This window comes from Narcine bancroftii, chromosome 1 (genome assembly GCF_036971445.1).
Source record: "Narcine bancroftii isolate sNarBan1 chromosome 1, sNarBan1.hap1, whole genome shotgun sequence".
Classification (NCBI taxonomy): domain Eukaryota; kingdom Metazoa; phylum Chordata; class Chondrichthyes; order Torpediniformes; family Narcinidae; genus Narcine; species Narcine bancroftii.
In genome coordinates this window covers 438974669-438999605 of record NC_091469.1, presented here as the reverse complement: position 1 = coordinate 438999605, position 24937 = coordinate 438974669, and the positions used below count along the sequence as shown (strand labels likewise).

Below are 24937 nucleotides of genomic sequence, written 5' to 3'. Positions count from 1 at the left end.
CAATAGAATTCTACAAAACATTTAAAGACTTATTAATACCGCCCCTCCTGGATGTAATCAACCAGATTGATGAGACACAAAACTTACCAGATTCATGTAAAACAGCAATAATTACAGTAATACTAAAACAAGGGAAAGATCCACTCTCACCAGCGTCATATAGACCAATATCTTTGCTAAACACAGATTATAAGATAATAGCTAAACTATTAGCAAACAGATTAGCAGAACAGGTACCGAAAATGGTAAATTTAGACCAAACTGGATTTATCAAAAAAAGACGCACAATATTTGTAAATTTATTAACTTAATTCATGCAGTAGAAGGAAATAAAGCACCTGCAGTAGCAGTTGCTTTAGACGCAGAGAAGGCCTTCGACAGAGTAGAATGGAATTATTTGTTCAAAGTATTGCAAAAATTCAGTTTACCGGAGAAGTATATTAATTGGATTAAAGCATTATATAAGGGACCGTTAGCGAAAGTGAAGTAAATGGACATGTATCAAAGCAATTTAACTTAAGCAGGTCAACGCGGCAGGGATGCCCACTATCACCGTTATCATTTGCGCTAGCTATAGAACCACTAGCAGAATTGATAAGAATAGATAATAATATAAAAGGAATAAAAATAAAAGACAGGGAATATAAAATCAGTCTATTTGCGGATGATGTGATAGTGTACTTAACAGAACCAGAACTATCAATAAAAGAATTATATAAGAAATTGAAGGAATATGGAGAAGTGTCGGGATACAAGATAAACGTAAATAAAAGTGAAGCAATGCCTATGAATAACGCGGATTTCTCAAAATTTAAGAAGGAATCCCCATTCAGATGGCAAATGCAGGCAATAAGATACCTAGGTGTACAAATAAACAAAAATCTAGGCCAATTATATAAACTCAATTACAATCCACTAATGAAAAAATTACAGGACGATTTAGAGCATTGGAAAGAGCTACCACTAACACTGATAGGAAGGATAAACTGTATTAAAATGAACATTTTTCCAAGGATACTATACTTATTTCAGCCATTGCCAATACAACTGACAGAAAAATTCTTCAAAGAGTTAAAGAAAATAATAAGGAAATTTTTATGGAGAGGGGGGAAACCGAGGATAGCACTAGATAAATTAACAGAATGGTATAAACAAGGAGGCTTACAATTGCCAAACTTCAAAAATTATTATAGAGCCGCACAATTAAGATACCTATCAGATTTTTATCAAACAAGGGAAAAACCAGACTGGACGAGATTAGAATTAGATAAAATAGGGGAAAAGATACCTGAACACATATTATATAAATGGGACGAAAAATTGGTACAACATAGAACTTCTCCAGTATTACATCATCTCCTCAATATTTGGAAGAAGATTCATGTAGAAAGAAATAAAACAAATTATCAATTACCAAAACTAATATTGACGCAAAATAAGCTACTCCCTTTTACAATAGACAACCTTTCCTTTAGAAAATGGGAAAAAAAAGGGATTAAAAGAATAGAAAATTGTTTTTCAGGAAGTAGATTCTTATCCTTTGAACAAATGAGAGATAAGTACAATATAACTGGAGATACAGCGCTGGCATATTACCAACTGAGATCCTACTTGAAAGAGAAATTAGGAAGCAATTTGAGTTTACCAGAGGGAAGTAACCTTGAATATGTGATTACAGATACAATGTTAATCAAAAGATTTATAACAAATATGTATATTAAACTGCAAGAAAAGGAGAATGAGGAAACAAATGGTAAAACTAAACAAAAATGGGAACAAGATTTAAATATAAAGATAAAAAAGGAAACATGGGAGAAATTATGTTCTGGAACGATGAGAAATACAATAAATACGAGGCTACGTATGATACAATATAATTGATTACACAGACTATACATTACACCGCAAAAGTTAAATAAATGGGACCCAACAGTATCTGATAGATGTTTTCGATGTAAAAAAGAAAGGGGAACAACAATTCATGCAATCTGGACATGTGAGAGAGTAGAAAAATTTTGGGATGATCTCAATCAGATATTAAATAAAATAACAGAAAACAATATACCAAAGAATCCAGAGATCTTTCTCCTAAGTAACATAAAAAATAAAGAATTTAGAATTGACTTGGAGGATGCACAAAAAAGATTTGTTAAGATAGCCCTAGCCGTAGCAAAAAAATGTATTATGTCAACCTGGAAATTGGAAGATAATTTGAAAATACAACAATGGTATATAGAAATGAATAAATGTATTCCATTAGAAAAAATAACATATAGTTTAAGAAATAATATTGAAATATTCGAACATGTATGGGAGCCTTACATTAAATACAATAGCGAAAACCTACCGGGAACAAACATTACCTAAGTTGATGGAAGGAGAAGGAAAGAAAAGAATGGACTCAGTAGAATTTCTGGTGTATTTTTGTTGAATGACAACATTGTCTGACTGGCATAATGCAACCTAGATTGTATACCTAAAATGGATGAGAGGGGGGGTGGGGGGGTGGCTTGGGAGGAGGGAGGTGGGGGGGAGAAAAAGACACTGTATATGTGTGAAAAAGAAAAAGTGTATATCATGGCTAACGTGATTTATGGTGTGAAAAATAAAACATTTTTAAAAAAAGCCTAAAAATTTGACTTTTACAAAAGTATACTTGGGTATGTACTTCGCATATGTATCTTTTGTCTGTATGTGCATGTCTGTGTACTGTTTATAGTGTTTTACACTGAAGACCTGAGAACACTGATTTGTTGGGTTGTACTTGTATAATCGGATGATAATAAACTTGAACTTGATAAAGGGTCCCAACCCGAAACATTAACTGGTTATTTATATGCATGAACATGAACAGTGCCTGACTTGTTGAGTTCCTCAAGCATTGTTTGCTCAGGATGACAGTTTTTCAACTTAGATCTCTGATTAATGATGAATCAAGTGGTTGAGATTTTGAGTGAAAGACTTTTTCTTTATCCTTGATGGAACTTTGTAACAGGATCAGAGGTGCCTTAACATAATACTATTCAGCCAAAACAATGAGTTCTTATAAGATTGATCATTAACTCAAGTTCTCATGAAGCTTTTAACATGTTTTTGAAAATGTGGATGATGACATCTGCAGAGGTGTTTAAATTATTTACATAATCTTTATGGATGGCGAAACAACACCTCTCTGTAATCCTTCCACGAGATGAAAAAAACAAACATGTTCCAACTGTGCTTTAATTACCATATGTTATATTAAGCCTTCAGAGATTTTTGCTGTTTTGTCAGCCAAAGGTGAGGTTCCAGAAGGGTGAAGGACATTTAAGGTTGTGTCTTTATTTAAGGCCAGCAGAGATAAGACAGGAAACATTACATAGTGGTAAGAAAGTTACTGTGAACGATTCTGAGAAATAGTACATTATTTTCATTTGAAAAGGCAAAGACTGATTAGAGGCAGTCAGCTTGTCATTATATGAGGGAAATCGCATCGCTTGAATTTCATCGCAAAATTTTAAAGATGTAACCAAGAGAATTGGTGATGGGGAATACAGTAGATATATTCTACATAAATTTAACAAGGTCTTTTAAGATGTTCTAAAGAGATAGACAATAGACTCGCCAAGGCAAATAGCACCTTTGCAAGACTACACAAAAGAGTCTGGAAAAACAACCAACTGAAAAACCTCACAAAGATTAGCGTATACAGAGCCGTTGTCATACCCACACTCCTGTTCAGCTCCAAATCATGGGTCCTCTACCGGCATCACCTACGGCTCCTAGAACACTTCCACCAGCGTTGTCTCCGCTCCACCCTCAACATTCATTGGAGCGTCTTCATCCCTAACATCGAAGTATTGGAGATGGCAGAGGCCGACAGCATCGAATCCACGCTGCTGAAGATCCAACTGCGCTGGGTAGGTCACGTCTCCAGAATGGAGGACCATCGCCTTCCCAAGATCGTGTTATATGGCGAGCTCTCCACTGGCCACCATGACAGAGGTGCACCAAAGAAGAGGTACAAGGACTGCCTAAAGAAATCTCTTGGTGCCTGCCACATTGACCACTGCCAGTGGGCTGATATCGCCTCAAACCGTGCATTTTGGCGCCTCACAGTTCGGCGGGCAGCAACCTCCTTTGAAGAAGACCGCAGAGTCCACCTCACTGACAAAAGACAAAGGAGGAAAAACCCAACACCCAACCCCAGCCAACCAATTTTCCCCTGCAACCACTGCAACTGTGTCTGCCTGTCCCGCATCGGACTTGTCAGCCACAAACAAGCCTGCAGCTGACGTGCACATTTACCCCTCCATAAATCTTCGTCTGCGAAGCCAAGCCAAAGAGAAAAGAAGACATGATAGACTGATACATATATGTAGATAGATATAGCTTCTTCCCCACTCTCATCAGATTATACTAGAAAACAATTTTTTTCCAAAAGGTTTGCTTCCTGTTACAAAGATTGGGGATTATGATAGACAACTTCCAAGATGAACACAAAGATAATTTCAGGTTTGCTGCATCATGTCAGAAGTTGGAGAAACATTAAATTAACTTTTATGGAAGAAACATTAAATTAACTTTTATTGAATTTAGCTCATTTATTCGCATAATGATGCTGACACATTGTGTTTGTTCAACTGACCTAGAAATGTTTTACCACTAATTTTCATTTGTACTCAGCATTTGATGCTTCTCGTTAATTTTAAACACCTCTATCAAATCCCCACTCAACCATCTACATTCCAATGAATAAAGTCCTAACCTTTTCAATCTTTCTCTGTATTTTAGGTATTTTAAGCCAGGCCACATCCTGTAAATCTTCTCTGCCCCCTCTCCACCTTATCTATATCCTTCCTATAATTTGGAGACCAGAACAAAACACAATTCTCCAAACCTGACCTCACCAATGCCTTAAACAATCGCAGCATCATTTCCCAGCTCCTATACTCTATGCTATGATTTATGAAGGCTAACATACCAAATGCCTTCTTAACTACCCTATCAACATGGGAATCCACCTTCAAGGAGCACTGCACCGTAACTCCAAGATCTCTTTGTTCTTGTGCATTCCCCAATGTCCACCCCTTTACTACAAATGTCCTATTTTGATTATTTTTACCGAAATGAAGCACCTCACACTTCTCTACATTAAATCCATCTGGCATCTTTCAGCCCAATTTTCCAAACAAACCAAATCCCACTGTAATCCCTGAAAACCTTCCTCGCTATCCATCACTCCCCCTATTTTCGTATCGTCTGCGTATTTCTTTGGCTTGGCTTCGCGGACGAAGATTTATGGAGGGGGTAAATGTCCACGTCAGCTGCAGGCTCGTTTGTGGCTGACAAGTCCGATGCGGGACAGGCAGACACGGTTGCAGCGGTTGCAGAGGAAAATTGGTTGGTTAGGGTTGGGTGTTGGGTTTTTCCTCCTTTGCCTTTTGTCAGTGAGGTGGGCTCTGCGGTCTTCTTCAAAGGAGGTTGCTGCCCGCCAAACTGTGAGGCGCCAAGATGCACGGTTTGAGGCGATATCAGCCCACTGGCAGTGGTCAATGTGGCAGGCACCAAGAGATTTCTTTAGGCAGTCCTTGTACCTTTTCTTTGGTGCACCTCTGTCACGGTGGTCAGTGGAGAGCTCGCCATATAACACAATCTTGGGAAGGCGATGGTCCTCCATTCTGGAGACGTGACCCACCCAGCGCAGCTGGATCTTCAGCAGCGTGGACTCGATGCTGTCGACCTCTGCCATCTCGAGTACTTCGACGTTAGGGATGAAAGTGCTCCAATGAATGTTGAGGATGGAGCGGAGACAACGCTGGTGGAAGCGTTCTAGGAGCCGTAGGTGATGCCGGTAGAGGACCCATGATTCGGAGCTGAACAGGAGTGTGGGTATGACAACGGCTCTGTATACGCTTATCTTTGTGAGGTTTTTCAGTTGGTTGTTTTTCCAGACTCTTTTGTGTAGTCTTCCAAAGGCGCTATTTGCCTTGGCGAGTCTGTTGTCTATCTCATTGTCGATCCTTGCATCTGATGAAATGGTGCAGCCGAGATAGGTAAACTGGTTGACCGTTTTGAGTTTTGTGTGCCCGATGGAGATGTGGGGGGGCTGGTAGTCATGGTGGGGAGCTGGCTGATGGAGGACCTCAGTTTTCTTCAGGCTGAAACATTTTGGCAGTTTCCGCAAAACAGGACGTCAAGCGCTGCATATTTACTTACCCTGTTAACCACCCCATCATCCCAATCATTAATATACATTATGAACAACAGGCACGTCGCTCGTCACATGCTTCCATCCTGACAGACAGTTGTCCACCATGACCCTCTGCTGTCTATCCTCCAGCCACCTCTGAACCCATCTTACTATTTCTCTATTAATCCCTAGTGACTGAACCTTCCTTACTAACCTTTCATGTGGAACCTTATCAAAAGCTTTGCTAAAATCCAGATAGACTACATCAACTGCCCTACCTTCATCCACCTTTCTTGTCACTTCTTCGAAAAACTCAACAATGTTCATCAAACATGACTTCCCCTTCACAAACCCATGCTTGGAGTTCCTGATCAATCCCTGCTTATCTAGATATTTATATATACCATCTCTAAGAATACCCTCAATAACTTTCTCCACCACCGAAGTCAAGCTTATAGGCCTATAATTACTTGGCCGACACCTCGTGCCTTTTTTTAAACAACAGAACTACATTATCAATCCTCCAATCCCACAGCACCACACCCTCCTCTGGTGAACGTTGAAAAATCACTGGCAGTGCCTCTGCTATTTGCTCCCTAACCTCCCTTTGTGGCCTGGGGAAACTCCCATCAGGACCAGGAGACTTATCCATTTTTACTGAACCTAGAAGCTCCAAATCTCTCTCTTTCTAATCCCTCTCTTTTCCATAACTAAGCCATTTGTCTCACTTATCTCACATAGTCCTTCATGAACACAGATGAGAAAAAATCATTTAATATCTCTCCCATCTGATAAGGTTCCTCGCACAGTTCACTGCTCTCATTTTTCAGCGGTCCTATTCTATTCTTAACCCTCCTTTTACTATTCACATCTGTAAAAACCCTTAGGATTCACTTTTACCTTATCAGCTATTGACACCTCATATCTTCTTTTTGCCTTTCTAATTTCCTTCTTAAGGTTTTCTCTGCAATCTAAGTAATAATCATACCTCATCCATTTTTTGCTTCTTAAATTTGGTAAATGACCCCCTCTTATCCCGAACCAACTTCCTAATTTTTCCAGAAAACCACAGTTCCCTTAAACTTTAGGCCTTGCCTTTCGATCTGACTGGCACGTAAATATCCTGTACTCTCAATATCTCTTCTTTAAATACCCTCCAAATCTCCTCTACATGCTTTCCAGAAAAAAGAACAGCCCATATAATTTTCTGCGAATCCCTTCTCATTTCTTCAAATCTAGCCTTCCCCCACTCGAAGACCTTCAACCTTGGACCTGACCTATCCCTTTCCATATTTAAGTTGAAGCTAATGGACCCATTGATCACTGGATCCAAAGTTCTCACCAATGCACACTTCCTTCACCACCCTATTCTGTTCCCTAACAATAGATCTAACACTGCCTCCCCTCTAGTAGGCACCTCAACATACTGCTGTAAAAAGCAATCCTGAACACATTGTACAAAGTCTAAGACATCCTGCCCTCTCACTGATTGTGTTTCCCAATCAATGTTATGAAAATTGAAATCCCCAATTATCACAACCCTATTTCTACTACACATCTCAGCTATTTCCCTGCACATTTGCTCTTCCAGTCCCTATCCTCTTTTGGCGGCTTATAATATACCCCTATATTTGTAGCCTCAGCTTTCTTATTTTTTAGTTCAACACACAGAGCCTTATGTGATGAGTCCTCCAGACTATCTTGCCTCAGCACCACTGTAACATCCTCCTTGACAAGCAATGCCACACCTCCCCCTCGTACCCCGCCAATTCTGTCACATCTAAAGCAGCGAAATCCTGGAATATTTACCTGCTAGTCACAACCTTCCTTCAACCATGTCTCACAAATTGCTATCACATCATAACGCCACGTGTCAATCCACACCATTAGTTCATCCACCTTGTTTACCACACTCCTTGCATTGAAATAAATGCATCTCAGAGATCTTCCACATTTAACTTTTTGCCTCTCACCCTCTCTACAATTGTTACTATGGCCACTATTTATTACCTGCTGCTGTTCCACCTCCAGATTGTGTGAAAAAGCCTTTTTTCTTTGCCTAAAGACTCTGTTCTTGTTATCCTCCCTGACATAAACCCTTGTCCCCAACCTCACTAGTTTAAAGCCCTAGCAAATGCCCCTGCCAGGAGACTGGGATTGAGATGTAACCCATCCTTACAGTATAGGTCCCATCTCCCCCAGAAACGGTCCCAGTGGTCCAAGAACTTAAAACCCTGACTTTTACTCCACCCCTTCAGCCACACGTTCAATCTCCACCTGACTCTATTTTTGCCCTCACTATCATGGTTCTGTATACTTGAAATAAACTTAAAATATGACTGGAAATCACAAAAATAGGTTATAGCTAAATAACAGTATGTGATAGGAAAATTTCAAGGTGATTTTTGTGATCAACAGCCCAAACATCCATAAAACACACCCAAAAATGTTCAGGAAGTGAAATCTTTATTGTCCATTGTTATTAGCCATAATTACTGTGGATTGCTCTGGTTGTTGTAATATAATTCGCAGAAATACAATTGTAGCATATTGTTAACGCATCAACAGATCACCAAGAAATTACCATTAAACATTTTGATATTTTACATACATTTTTTTTTACATTGGCTTTAAATATATTGTGCCATTTATTTGAGTAGCAGTTTAGAAGATGCTCATCTGAAATGAACAATACACGTCTGGGAGGAGACTTGCGTGATTTCTTTATAGAACACTGTTCAGAATTTAACACCATCATCACCTGAAAGGTTATCAGCAAACTTTAAGACCTGGGACTCCATGCTCCACTATGTAATTGGATTATAGGTTTCCTCACCTCCAGACCACAATCAGTGAGGATTGGTTAGAACATCTTCTCCACAATCTCCATCAGAACTGGAGAACCTCAGGGCTGCGTCTTAACTGCTGCTCTACTCATTTTACACCAATGACTGTGTGGTTCAGTATGACAATAACACCATCTACAAATTTGCTGACGATACCATGGTAGTGGGATGTATAAAGAAAGTTGATGAGTCAGCACACAGGAGGGAGATTGAAAACATGGTTGAAAGGTGCAGCTAGAGCAACTGCATTCAATGTCATCAAAACGAAGGAGCTGATTGTTGACTTCAGGAAGGGAAAACCAGTGATCATTGGGAGATCAGAGGTGGAGAGGGTGAGCAAATGTAAGTTATTTGCAGTCACTATCTTGGAGGATCATAAAGAAAGGCATCATAAAGAAAGCACGTCAGCGCCTCCACTGCAATATCACAGGCACCAGACTTCACTCCATCGAGGGACTTCGACATAAGACGGTGTCTTAAAAGAGCAGCCTCTCTCCTCAAAGACCCCCACCACTCAGGACATGTCCCCTTCAATCGCCAACCATTGGGGAAAAGGTACAGGAGCCTAAAGACAAGCACTCAGCGGCACAAGGACAGTTCTTTCCCGCTGCCATCAGATTCCTGAATAATCAATGAACCAAAGACACTGCCTTACTTTTCGTGCACAATTATTGTTATTATTTTATTTTATTTTTTATAATAATGTCATAAGATGGTTATACGTATGTCTGCACTTTGATGCTTCTGCAAAACACCAAATTTCATGACTTGTTCATGAAAATAAATCCTGATTCTGATACTTCCTCAGACGTTTGTAGAGGTTTGGTATGACATAAGGGACACTGGCAAAGTTCTATGGAAATGTGGTGTAAATACCCCTGAGAATAAAGCCCTCAATAAGGTAGTGGACACAGCCCAGGACATCACAAGCAAAATCCTCCCCTCCATCGAGAACATCTACAGGGAATGCTGCCCTCAGAGAGCAGCAACCATTATCAAGGATCCACACCACCCAGCACATGATCTGTTCTCACTGCTTTTATCAGGAAAGATGTACAGGTGCCACAAGGCTCGCACCACCAGGCTCAGGAACAGCTGCTACCCCGTCAGACTCCTCAACAACAAACTCAATCAGGGACTCATTAAGGACTCTTACTTGTGTACTTTATTTTTTTATTCTCTCTATATTGCACAGTTTTACATTCATTATCTGTTTACAGTTTTTATTTGTTTACATAAATACTTTATGTACAGTTTTTTTTGTACTACCAATAAGTGGTAATTCTGCCTCACCCACAGGAAAAAGATATCAAGTATGTACTCTGATAATAAATCTAAATCTGAAATGAACTGAAAGTCAAAGAAGTCATTGTGAGGTTGAAAACCAACAACAAAACAGTAAGAGGCATTGCCCAAACCTTAGGATTATCAAAATCAACTGTTTGGAACATCATTAAGAAGAAAGAGCATACTGGTGAGCCCAGTAATCACAAAGGAAGTGGTAGACCAAGGAAAGTCTCCAATGCTAATTACAATAATTCTCATCATAATGAAGAAAAATCCCCCATGACAGTCTGACAGATCAGAAACACTCTACAGGAAGCAGGTGTGGATACGTCAATACTACTGTCCTCAGACAACTTCATGAACAGAAATACAGAGGCTCCACTGCAAGATGCAAACCACTAGAGAGTCACACAAAGGATGGCCAGATCACAGTTGGCCAACAAGGCTGCAGAATTCTGGAAAAAGGTCTTGTGAACAGATGAAACCAAGATTAACGTATTAGGATGATGTCAAGAGCATAAAGGAACTACCCGAGATCCAAAGCATTCCACCTTATCTTTGAAAAATGGTGGTGGGGTGTTATGGCCTGGGGATGTATGGCTGCCATCGGGACTGGTGCACTTGCCTTCATCGATGATATAACTGCTGATAGCAGTTATATAACAAGTCATTATAAAGACATTTAAATTGCTGTGACCTAATCGGAATGATGTTTCTCAAATCGGTGGCTTTTCCATCTGGATCAAAAGCAGCAGGCCAATAACCAAATAAAAACACCCATTCTATCAGTTTGTGGCACAGCAAAAATAAATGCACAAAAGGCTTTCTGACTGTGCGCAGAGTAGGATTTAAATCTCCGATACCCACATCTCCAGCCTCCAGCTGGAATTGTGTAATGTAACGTGGGTTTTTCAAAAAAGATCTCAAGTTAAATCTAGTGGATGCTGTCTCCCTTCTGAAAATATGAACATAAGAATACAGAGCAGGAGTAGGCCATCTGGCCCATCTGCTTCACCACTCATAAGATCATGTTAACTGAATATGAAGAAATTATGGGATGAATTATAGGATAGTCAGCAAGTGAAACTTTTCAAACTTCATCAGTACATGGATGGTGTGGAAGTCTTAATAAGTAATATATACCATCAACTTAACAGTCAACACATTTCTAAAATAAGAATCAGGCACAATAAAATAGCTTGGCAAAGCTACCAAGTGTATGAATTTGATGTCCTTCTATTTGTTTAAATCATGTGCTTTCAAGCCTTCTGGTTCAATACCAATATTGGCCCTTAACCCTTGACAAAACATGCCATATCAATTTGTTAAGATTACAATTCTTTTTATTTTGTGTTTTTATTGTTTGAAAAACCACCATTGAATGTCTCCTTTGCAAAGAGAAGCACCAATTTGTTAATATTGGTATACACACTGAGAGCTTGGGAAATCGAATTCAATTCTGGATTATAAATTGTTTCCAGTTTCTATACTTCTTCATTAAATTGTTTTCACAAACATTTGCTCTTGTTAATTAATATCTTGTTTTTAACACTTTGCATGTTTCATTTCCTTCAGGACAGGTCCCAATGGAATAACAATGGGGTTACACAACAACTATTCTTAACCAAATCAATTAACTGGTATTCAATCTGAAGAAGGTGATGAAGTGAAGTTGTGGCTTTCTGTATTTGAAAACGGAGATGGTCAAAATGTGGGTTAGGGTTAGGGTTAGGGTTAGGGTTAAGGGTTAGGGTTAGGGTTAGGGTTAAGGGTTAGGGTTAGGGTTAGGTTTAAGGGTTAGGGTTAGGGTTAGGGTTAAGGGTTAGGGTTAGGGATAGGGTTAAAATGTAGTCAAAATGAGCAAGACCCTTGATGATGGTCAACACTCTACAGCAAGCCAATTAGATGGTGATTGTAACACAGCAGTTACAAGGATTTCTGGAGGTGTTGATGAAATGTTTATAGCAGGGGATCTCTTTATCAAATAATTTTTAACAATTTCAGTCATCATGGAAAATGAAAACAGAAAAATCAAAGCATGAAGCACCTTGTTAATTCTCCAGTAAAACACAGGATTCTGTTGACACTGTGGTTAAGTGAAAAAACACACAAATGCTAATGAAGGGCTCAATCCCAAAACGCTGGTGTTGGTGCTACATAAAGGCACTGTTTGACCTGCTAAGTTTCTCCAGCATTTGTGTGTTTTTTGATAATTCTCTGGATCATTATTGACATCCTCTTGAATATACTGACATTACAGTGGGCAATCAAATGAAACAAAATAAAAATAAACTATATTTACTCCGTTGACATAAATCATTGGATTAAAACCTATTTTTTCCTGCAGGCCCAATAGTAGCTCCAGATGTTGCCTTAAAAGTGCCAAGGACATTTTAAAAAATGGTGTGATAAGGAAGGTTCCATCGGGACCTATGGAGTTGTTTCAATGGATCTTGTTTCAATGTAAGTTGCTTTGTTTTTGTTTAAAGCATAATTTGATTCCTTGGTATGATCTGATCGATTTCATTAAACCACAAAATGAAATCGAGACTTTACACAGAATATTGAACCTTCCAAAGCCTTCAGATTGGTTCAAAATCCCTTCTGAGTCTCTTCAACATCGTCCATTAAGAGCTCTCAACTTTTCTTGCAAAGTGATGTATTTTACAATCATCTATGTTAAATACCACCTGTCACTGTTGTGACTCCAGTCTCTCTCCCCCATGTTCATTCACACCCACTTTATCATTCCTATGTTTCTGTCTTTAATAACATTGCCTGGCCTAGTTGACAGTTTAGCACAGATTCTGAAAAAAACTAAATGCACTCAAGCAGCAACTCCAGCCAAGTGCCCTAGAGGGTGTTGACCCACATCCTAAATTATGTGGACAAGGCATGTTTCATTACTGCTACCACCAGCTCATGCCTGGCAGAGGCATGGAGGAACCCATTTTGTTGGGCTATTTAAATGTTGGAGTGACACATGCCTCCAGTGAGAAAGAACCAAAGTTTATTTAAATCAAAAATAAGTGAATTTAAAAATGTTCCCTATTACTTGTCTTATTTTATCTCCTCTATTTAGATTAGTTGAGATTAAACCTCACATCATCAGTAACAGAACCCAACTTTAAAGTTAATTGCACAGCCATTACAACCTTAAGTATTATAATTACTGATATTTTTTTTAATGACTGTAATCACCTCTCTTATCTTTCAAATTCCATAACAGATGAGTCTTTAATAGCTTAACTAAACAGCACACAAGTACACAATTAGTTTGTCTGGCATTTCATGCACTTTCTCCCCCAGAAAATAATGTTCAACACCGAAATCGTACCTTCTCTGATCGCTGTGAAAGGGGTTCCTTCCTCCTCCTGCAGTCTGATAACTTTCAGAGCTACCAATTTCCCATTCACCCTGATTCAAGGAGAAAACAGTACAATTAGTCAGGCAGAAGAAAAAAAACCAAATGCCTTTTTATCTCTAAGCCCTCTGCCCTCTTTCCCATTTCTTCTCTCTCCAGTCTGCCAGCCTGTGCTTCATCCTCTTTCCCCTCTCCCCCTCACACCTTTTTATTTAGACGTCTGTCTGATTTTCAGCACTCCTGAAGAGTGGCTCAGGCCCAAAACATTACTGCCTTTTGCTTTTTACGAGTGTTGGTTTATCTGCTGAGTTTCTCCAGCAGTTTTATAAAAAAGATTATTTGACTAAATAAAACATTATTTTTTTTTAAATATATATATACTTAAATACTTTCCTTCCACTTTCTTAATCGAGGATCTCAATCTAAAAAAAAACAAATACATTTTGTTTATAATACGTAGAGGTGAATCTGTTTATTCTTTTTGCTCACAGACAACAGTCCATTTGGACATAGAAGATGGGTGCAGAAAACATCCACAAGAACATCACCTGGAATGGAAGTCTTGAAATTTGATATAAAATTAAGAGATGTCTAGGGTATATAGCCAGAGTCTGTTTCTGGTAAAGGGCCTTAAAACTAGGAGGGCATACATTTCTGGTAAGAAAAAGATGGTTTAATGGGGAAGTAAAGAGTAAATTTTGACACAAAGTGTAGTTGGTATCTGGAATGGGTCATCAAAGCAGATGGCAGAAGCTGGAACAGTAACAACATTTGAGAAATATCTGGACAGCTGCCTGAAAGAGCAAGGCATAGAGGGATATGGAATTAAGCAGGTAACGGGGATTAATATCGATAGCATTGATGGTCAGCATGGATTGGGTGGGCCAAAAGGCCTGTTTATATGCTATACAAATTTATGACTTGAGGATAAAACTGGGTAGCTCCCGAAACATACAGCAAACTGTAACACACAGTAATGAATATCCATTGCTTCCAATACAGGAAATCCACCAAATTCACATTGCCTGCTTATTGCAAAGGCACTAAAGCACAATCAGTTTGCACATTCTGTTCACTGGCTTATCGCTTGAGCAAGGAATCCAGTTTTGTGAACAGCCACGCCAATGAAACCTACACTGCAACTCCTGAAAAGAGGTATTGCAGTGCAGAAGCTGCTACAAGCTAATTTCAAACACACTCTGATCTCAGACATCCTACAGGATGCAGCTAAAGGTATGTGTATTAAAACCTTTGGAGCACTGTTAGACCTACCAAACAGCTTATATGTAATTTCAAATTGCCATTAGATCCAGAAATTTTTTATTGGGTTATATTGTTTCATTGACTTGTTTGGGGTTGAATAAGTTTCAGATATCTTTTGTTCGTCTAGCATTGGCGAAGCAATGGAAGTGTATAGTGATTTCTTGGAAAGATGATGTAGAAGTAAATATAGTTCGTTGGCCCAATGAGTTGAGATCTTGTATTTGTATGGAAAAATTAACATATAATTTGTACAATAATTATTGTACGATAATGTCTATGTTATATGTAATTTCAAAGATGGATTACATGAACACCCACACTGCAGTGTGCTGGCACCAAATGTAGAACCTATTCCTACTAGCAAGGGAATGGTGGGGAACTCTAAAACTGCCTCATCATTCTGCAACATCTTTTAGTTGATTTTCTTGCTTCTGGTTACATTTCACAATAAAGGTACTCCCTGACTTACAACCATAACTGGGACAGAAGGATCGGATGTATCTCGAAATGGACGCAAGTCAGAATTTTGCCCGCGCATGTGGAGTACCGAAGTCTTAAAGCAAACGTTTTTTTTGAATTTTTTTTAAATTTTTTCAGAAAAACACATAATAAAATCTTCAATAACACAATGCATTTAACTTTTCTTGCAAACAACAACAAAAACAAAACATTCCCTCCCCCCCCCCCCCCTTCTATACATACAGATCTGCACTCCATCAGAGGTTATATACATTTTAAATATATAAAATACAATTGGGGAAATCATTTTTGGCATGTATACTATCAGCATTTATAATCCTTTCTGTAAAACTGTATCTGGGCCCCTATGTGGTCCAGGTATGGCTGCCAGATCTTTACAAAAGTGTCAGATTTATTCTTTAAATTATGTGATTTTTTTTAGGTATACAGCTGTTCATTTCTGTACTCCATCATGCTATAAGTAGAGGGGAGTTGAACTTCTGAGTAATGTGGCATTGAGATGGCATCTATATACATTTTCTTGCATTTCCATTATTGCAATAGTTACTGCTAATGATGAATGGCCTGATAAAAGCCTCTCTAGGTATTCTGTTTTTATCACTCTACTTTGTAACTGGGCAGACATTGAAAATAAATCAATCCTTGTATACAAATTGTGTACTCTTGAGTAAAAGGAATAATCTCTCTCTTTGGGATTTAATTGCCTCCATATATCAATATGATTTAGATCTTTCATATATGAAAATGTGCTTTTTTACCAATTTCACCTTCATTGTTGTTCTTGCAGATTTATCTAATATTGGGTCCAAGCAAAAATTAAAAACTCCTCCAACGAATATATTTTGCCTTCTTTCTGCTGTTTTTACAAAGGTATACTTCAGAAAAACTTCATCGTCATAATTTATGGCATAGATATTCATAAGTTTCCTGGTTCTCCATAAATTTTACAATGTGCTATTACATATGTTCCGGCCCGGTCAATTGATATGCCTTCTATTAATACTAGTGTATTTTTATTAATTAGAATTGCTACTTTTATTTGTCCCACCCATCCTCTTTTCAATTTATAATGTTCCAATTTAGTAAGATGTGTTTCCTGCAGAAAGATTATGTCTACTTCTAATTTCAAGACCCTTTGCCAAGACCCTTTACCTTTTCACCAGTTTGTTTAACCCATTAATATTAAGACTAATATCTGACCTTTTAAATAATACTGCAGCATTTCCCCTTTAAAAACACATACGTAAGCAGTAAAACCCGGAAGCCTGTGAAAAAGGACTGCAGAATTTTCCAAAGAAGAACCCCTCCCTTTTGCACTATATTTTAAAACTGCTCCTCTCCTGGTGCCATTTTCCCCACCCTGCCACTTTCCTCTCCACTTTCCTTTCTCTTCAGATGTCAATGTATATTACAATGATTATTTTTTCCTTTTAGTAGTAAAAATAAAATGGTTCAATACATTTTTTCAGTTAGTCCCATTTTAAAATTTTTTCAATCTTCTTATCTGGCAGTTTTAATCTTTTCACAGCTTTTGTTTAAATTCATTTTGTTTTTAAACTTTATTTAAGATTTTCAAAGTACATAAAAACAATCCATAAAATAATATCAAAATGATCTAAAGTATAAACCCATCCCACCCTTCCCCCGCCCTCAGCATACCCCACAAGGGGAGCCAAAAAAAGGTATAAGTACCAAATACAGAAATAAACTAGAGTATCTTAGGATATTTCTAAACCCATACATTTTAAATAAGGTGACCACATTTGGACAAAGAAAGTATAATTATCGTACAAATTATATGTTAGTTTTTCCATACAAATACAAGATCTCAACTCATTGGCCCAACGAACTATATTTACTTCTACATCATCTTTCCAAGTAATCGCTATACACTTCCGCGCTACCGCCAATACTAGATGAACAAAAGATATCTGAAACTTATCCAACCCAAAACCAATCAACGAAACAATATAACCCAATAAAAAAATTCTGGATCTAATGGCAATTTGATCTTAAATAACTTTTTCAAAAATACTCTTAATTTTTTTTCCCAAAATGGTTGGACTTTATCACAAAGCTAAACTGAGTGCAAAAATGTTCCAATATGCTGTCTACATCTGAAACATAAATCCAATTACTAAATCCATATTTTTTCAACTTCTCAGGGGCCAAATACAATTGATGCAAAAAATTATAATTAACCATACTATATTTGACATTAAGTAATTTAGTCACCCCATCTTGGCACATAGTTTCCTAGTCTTCCTGAGGTATATTGTAAGATAAATCCCCTTCCCATCTATTTCTAGATTTATTTAAATTTGATTTATCCATACTGTCCTGCAACAAAGAATACATATCAGAAATAAAACCCATTTTTAACGAGTGCAAATCAAAAATACAAATTTCATTAATTTAGGCATTATCATTTCTCTTCCAAAATTATCCCTTACTAATGCTCTAACCTGATAATAAACAAATAAAGAATTCACTGATATTCCAAATTTTTCTCGAAGTTGATTAAAAGAAAGAAATCATCCTTCTTCAAATGGAAAGATTTACCGTTATCATTAATAGGTTGGGTAAATTGTATTGAGATGAATATTTTTCCTCGTACTCAATATCTTGTTCAGTCGATTCCTTGTCTTCTTCCAAAAGTATTTTTCTAAAATTTGAATACGGTAGTACAGAAATTTTTATGGAAGGGGAAGTTAGCGAGGATAGCATTGCAATGGAAATATGCTTTAGGAGGTTTACAATTGCCTCACTTTCAAAATTATTATGAAGCCGCACAGTTAAAATTTATTAATAGGATGTCGGATGTTAAACAGCCCCCCACTTGGGCTAAAGTGGAATTAGCTAGAATTTCTGAGTCTCAGGTTCATCAGTTTATATTTAAGTGGAATTCTGGTTTATTACAGGTATATAATGTGTCGGTTTTAAAACACTTATTAGGGATTTGGAGTAAAAGGAATTCTATTATAGGTACGAAAGGTAAGATATCAATTCAAACTCCATTATATCAAAATAGACATATTCCTTTTTCATTGAATAATAGGTATTTAAAGGAATGGGAGCTTGAAGGTTGTCTTGGGTAAACTTATACCTCTCATTTTGTTCATTTTAGATTGGTCACAGTGTTTGAGCTACCGAAAGAAAATAGACACACACACCGAGAGCAGTTCAGTTTATACAAATGTTTATTACTAATTCAAAAGCTGATTTCACACTACAATATGCAAGCCCTTCCCAACTATACTTATCAACGCTTGGACTGGTCCCAACTGCCGAAGCGAGGCAACGACTGCACACTTGTAGTAGGTTGTCAGGGCGCTGGTAGCAGCTTCTCCACCTCCCCCGACCGGGATGTTGCTCGGACTCTGGCTGTTCTTCCTTTTTGACAAGGGGTATTCCCACCCCTCGGAGAGTCTAAACTTCAGCAGCAGGACCACAGGCTTATATACCCCAAAAACAATTAATCATGCGCCTACTCCTAATATTTGTCAGTCAAAATCAAAACTGAACATTACATTCTACAATTTAGAAGATTAATTATATGGAACCAGGATGTTATGATTTCCTGGTTTATCTCATAGATACAAAGACTTATTAAAACTTCTCGAGCAAGACAGGTTGTGACCAATTCGTCAATTTCAGAGTGTTGCATTTTACAACTGCTTTCCCTGGACCTCACAGTGGAATTCCATTTCAAAGTGTATCTTCAGATAAGTCCCCATAGCTGAGTTTAATTACATCTGCTAGTTCTGAAAGTAAGGTGACCTGCGTGTGGACCCAGTGTCGTCAGTTCCACATAAGCAAAAAGCATCTGGGTACATGGTTTTAATCCTCCATTACAAAGGTATAAAGGTGATGGAGGATTGTTTTGAAGAAGCACTTCTTCATTGTTCTTAAAAATTCTTCGATTGTCTTCTGAGACATCGACCCTCAGCATCATTGGGTAAGTCATTGAGTATTTTAAGTTTTTGGATCACAGTGTCTCTTTACCTCATCAAATTCTTTTCTTTGTTTGACCAGGCTAAAGTCCTGGAGAAACATTACTTTTTTGATGTCCACCCCTAATGGGCATATTCATATGCTTCTCCCAAGATCGCATCCCACTCCCAGTAACATAAAGTTCTTAGCAGGACTGGTCATTGATCACCAGTTCTTCTGGGTCCAAGGGTCCGGTGTGCCCTTTCAATTTGCAGCCTTGCATTTAGCTTGTTTTGCCCCACCATTTGTGGGTTCCATTTCAAAAAAGCTCACTGGGTCTTTCCCCTCAATTCCTTCTGTCAGTCCAATAAATCTTACTTTATTACGTCTACTAAAATTTTCCATACGATTGATTTTGTCCATCAATCCTTTTCTGTCTGTGTCCCATGTTTTTGCTTTTTCTTCTAGAGCCTTTAGCCTGTGTTTGTTTTGTCCAGTTCAGCCTCCATTTGTGCCATTCGTTCCATTAAAATCTACCGTGATTTCTTTAATTTCCAATGTGTCTCTAATCTCTGCTTCAATGCTCGTAAAGAAAATGAAAAAAGTTTTCATCTTGTTCAAGGTATTGGCTATATCTTGGGCTGACCAAGATACAACAGAACACAGGCCTTCTGAGCCCAGTACTACTTGAGGACAACCTTCAAGGCCACCTACAATCTCCTCTACTGATCAGTAAGCAGACTCCAGATTGTACAGCAAAGAGAATATTAGAAGAGCTACTAAAAGAATGTTAGAAGAGGTACAAAAATCCAGGAAACCTGCCCCAAAGGAATGTTTCACATGTGTGTGCAGATAGACATAGTTTGATTTAGACTTTAATGTGAAATTTTTACTTTGTGTTAGTTTAAGTCTGGTGAAGCAAAAGGTGTGACAGTCAGTAACAGAGGAATGTTAATGATGGGCTGTTGTATTATAGAGAATTGCTATCACATCGGTTGAAAGAATAATCAAAGAAGTGGGTGAAGGAACAGTCAGATTCAGAATCAGGATTTATTGTTATGAACAAGTCATAAAATTCGGTGTTTGCAGCAAAATCATAGGGTAATTGTACATATTATAACCATCTTACAATATTCTTCTTTCTTTGGCTTGGCTTCGCGGACGAAGATTTATGGAGGGGATAAAAAGTCCACGTCAGCTGCAGGCTCGTTTGTGGCTGACAAGTCCGATGCGGGACAGGCAGACACGATTGCAGCGGTTGCAAGGGAAAATTGGTTGGTTGGGGTTGGGTGTTGGGTTTTTCCTCCTTTGCCTTTTGTCAGTGAGGTGGGCTCTGCGGTCTTCTTCAAAGGAGGTTGCTGCCCGCCAAACTGTGAGGCGCCAAGATGCACGGTTTGAGGCGTTATCAGCCCACTGGCGGTGGTCAATGTGGCAGGCACCAAGAGATTTCTTTAGGCAGTCCTTGTACCTTTTCTTTGGTGCACCTCTGTCACGGTGGCCAGTGGAGAGCTCGCCATATAATACGATCTTGGGAAGGCGATGGTCCTCCATTCTGGAGACATGACCCATCCAGCGCAGCTGGATCTTCAGCAGCGTGGACTCGATGCTGTCGACCTCTGCCATCTCGAGTACTTCGACGTTTGGGGTGTAAGCGCTCCAATGGATGTTGAGGATGGAGCGGAGACAACGCTGGTGGAAGCGTTCTAGGAGCCGTAGGTGGTGCCGGTAGAGGACCCATGATTCGGAGCCGAACAGGAGTGTGGGTATGACAACGGCTCTGTATACGCTTATCTTTGTGAGGTTTTTCAGTTGGTTGTTTTTCCAGACTCTTTTGTGTAGTCTTCCAAAGGCGCTATTTGCCTTGGCGAGTCTGTTGTCTATCTCATTGTCGATCCTTGCATCTGATGAAATAGTGCAGCCGAGATAGGTAAACTGGTTGACCGTTTTGAGTTTTGTGTGCCCGATGGAGATGTGGGGGGGCTGGTAGTCATGGTGGGGAGCTGGCTGATGGAGGACCTCAGTTTTCTTCAGGCTGACTTCCAGGCCAAACATTTTGGCAGTTTCCGCAAAGCAGGACGTCAAGCGCTGAAGAGCTGGCTCTGAATGGGCAACTAAAGCGGCATCATCTGCAAAGAGTAGTTCACGGACAAGTTTCTCTTGTGTCTTGGTGTGAGCTTGCAGGCGCCTCAGATTGAAGAGACTGCCATCCGTGCGGTACCGGATGTAAACAGCGTCTTCATTGTTGGGGTCTTTCATGGCTTGGTTCAGCATCATGCTGAAGAAGATTGAAAAGAGGGTTGGTGCGAGAACACAGCCTTGCTTCACGCCATTGTTAATGGCGAAGGGTAGACGGCGGCGGCCCCGATACGGGCAGGAGCAAGGGGGAGACGGCGGCCCCGGCCTCGGTCGAGTGAGGCAGGCGGAGGCCCCGGTCCGGGTAGGGAGTGGGAGGCGGCGGCCCCAGTCCAGGCACAGGGTGAACTGCGGCGGCCTCGGCCCCTGTCCGGGCAGTATGGACCGACCTAGGAGGGGAGGCAGACCCCTCCAGCCCGGGTAAGAAACCTGCATAGGAGAAGGCCACTCCGATATAAAACCTACGACCCAAGGACCTCGCTGCCACGTCCCAGCTTGCTCGGCCACGGCACACGAACCATGGGTGTAAAGGGTGGGGCCAGAACTGCGCGCACTGCACTCCACCTAAAAGCTCCTTTGCGCAGGCCCGAGGACAGGTCCACGTCCTCCCCCTCAACGTCCTCCCCCTCCACGTCCTCCCCCTCAAAAGATGCTCACAAACTCAAGCTAGCATGCTGGAACATCAGAACCATGCTAGACAAGGCTGACAGCCACCGACCTGAACGTCGGTCTGCCCTCATTGCACATGAACTCCTCAGACTTGATATCGACATAGCCGCTCTCAGTGAAGTCCGCCTGGCAGATGTAGGCAGCCTCCAAGAACGCGGCGCGGGCTACACACTCTACTGGTCTGGCAAGCCTTCGGATGAACGACGCCTATCTGGTGTAGGCTTCATGGTCAAGAGCTTCATTGCCTCCAAACTCGAAAACCTTCCGACAGGCCTCTCGGACCGAATCATGTCCATGCGACTCCCACTTCAAAACAAGCGTCACATCACCCTCATCAGTGTCTATGCTCCAACCCTCCAGGCGGAACCAGCAGAAAAGAACAAGTTCTACACCGACCTGCGCAACCTCATCCAACGTACCCCTACAGCCGACAAGGTTGTCATCCTGGGCGACTTCAACGCTCGTGTCGGCAAAGACTCAGAAACCTGGCCAGGAATCCTGGGCAAGCATGGCGTCGGCAAGTGCAACGACAATGGGCGCCTCCTGTTGGAGCTCTGCGCAGAACAGCGGCTTGTCATTACAAACACCCTTTTTCAGCAGAGGGACAGCCTTAAGACCACCTGGATGCATCCCCGATCCAAACACTGGCACCTCCTGGACTACATCCTGATGCGAGAAAGTGACAAACAAGATGTGCTCCACACCAGGGTCATGCCTAGCGCGGAATGCCACACTGACCACCGGCTGGTTCGCTGCAAGCTCAACCTTCACTTCAAGCCAAAGCCCAGGAACAATAAAGCCCCCAGAAAGAGGTTCAATGTTGGAAAACTGCAGTCAGACGAAGCGAGAGGAAACTTCCAGGCAAACCTCAAAGCAAAGCTCGACGTTGCAACCCGCCTCACGGACCCGTCCCCTGAAACCCTCTGGGATCAGTTGAAGACTACCATACTGCAATCCACTGAAGAGGTACTGGGCTTCTCCTCCAGGAAAAACAAGGACTGGTTTGACGAAAACAGCCAGGAAATCCAGGAGCTGCTGGCAAAGAAGCGAGCTGCCCACCAGGCTCACCTTACAAAGCCGTCCTGTCCAGAGAAGAAACAAGCCTTCCGTCGCGCATGCAGCCATCTTCAGCGCAAACTCCGGGAGATCCAAAATGAGTGGTGGACTAGCCTCGCCAAACGAACACAGCTCAGCGCGGACATTGGCGACTTCAGGGGTTTCTACGAGGCTCTAAAGGCTGTGTACGGCCCCTCACCCCAAGTCCAAAGCCCGCTGCGCAGCTCAGACGGCAAAGTCCTCCTCAGCGACAAGATCTCCATCCTCAACCGATGGTCAGAACACTTCCAATCTCTTTTCAGTGCCAACCGCTCAGTCCAAGATTCCGCCCTGCTCCAGCTCCCTCAACAGCCCCTAAGGCTAGAGCTGGATGAGGTTCCCACCCTGGATGAGACATATAAGGCAATCGAACAACTGAAAAGTGGCAAAGCAGCAGGTATGGATGGAATCCCCCCAGAAGTCTGGAAGGCTGGCGGCAAAACTCTGCATGCCAAACTGCATGAGTTTTTCAAGCTTTGTTGGGACCAAGGTAAACTGCCTCAGGATCTTCGTGATGCCACCATCATCACCCTGTACAAAAACAAAGGCGAGAAATCAGACTGCTCAAACTACAGGGGAATCACGTTGCTCTCCATTGCAGGCAAAATCTTCGCTAGGATTCTACTAAATAGAATAATACCTAGTGTCGCCGAGAATATTCTCCCAGAATCACAGTGCGGCTTTCGCGCAAACAGAGGAACCACTGACATGGTCTTTGACCTCAGACAGCTCCAAGAAAAGTGCAGAGAACAAAACAAAGGACTCTACATCACCTTTGTTGACCTCACCAAAGCCTTCGACACCGTGAGCAGGAAAGGGCTTTGGCAAATACTAGAGCGCATCGGATGTCCCCCAAAGTTCCTCAACATGATTATCCAACTGCACGAAAACCAACAAGGTCGGGTCAGATACAGCAATGAGCTCTCTGAACCCTTCTCCATTAACAATGGCGTGAAGCAAGGCTGTGTTCTCGCACCAACCCTCTTTTCTTACAATATTACTATAAATAAAAAATGATAGTCCAATAAGTAAGGCAATGTCTTTGGAATATGATGGCAGCAGGGAAGAAGCTGTCCTTGTGCCGTTGAGTGCTTGTCTTTAGGCTTCCATTCCTTTTTCCTGATGGTAGGAGAGTGAAGAGGACATGGCCTGGGTCGTGGGGTTCTTTGTGGATAGAGGCTGTTTTTTTAAAATGTAGATATCCTCAATGGAGTGAAGTCTGGTGCCTGTGATGTCACAGGCCGAGTTAACAACCCTTGGAGTTTATTCTTGTCCTTAGAGTTGGCGCCTCCATACCACACAGTGATGCAACCAGCCAGAATGCTCTCCACAGTAAACCTGTAGACGTTTATGAGAGTCTTCGGTGACACACCAAATCTCCTCAGACACTTCACAAAGTTTTGCTGCTAGCGAGCCTTCTTTGTGATTGCATCAACATGGAGGCTCCAGGACAGATCCTCGGAGATGTTGGCATCCAGGAATTTGAAAATCTTGACCCTCTCCACTACTAAGCTCTCAATGAAGACTGGGTCATGTTCCCCTGACTTCCTCCTGAAGTCGGAAGAGTCCAAATCCCTCCTGCTGTTTGTCTCTTTAGTGCATAGGCAATGAATTTTCAAAAAGTGTTACCATTTTCAACCACTACCTTGCATTATTCTAAACACGAATCTTTCTCTCTTGGAAGATTTAAGAACA

The 24937-nt window shown here is 40.6% G+C and overlaps 1 protein-coding gene across 5 annotated transcripts in view; it reads right to left on the bottom strand.

Annotated features, from left to right (window-relative positions):
* cdk14 (cyclin dependent kinase 14) overlaps positions 1 to 24937 on the bottom strand; it is a 776693-nt gene that overhangs the window by 500242 nt on the left and 251514 nt on the right. For all 5 annotated transcript variants that reach the window (XR_011350130.1, XM_069914351.1, XM_069914354.1 and 2 more), the window contains one exon: positions 13643 to 13722. Coding sequence is in view for 4 of the 5 variants with exons in the window: in XM_069914351.1 (XP_069770452.1) it covers positions 13643 to 13722 (80 nt within the window). In the remaining variant the exon portion in view is untranslated. The remainder of the gene's footprint in view (positions 1 to 13642; positions 13723 to 24937) is intronic.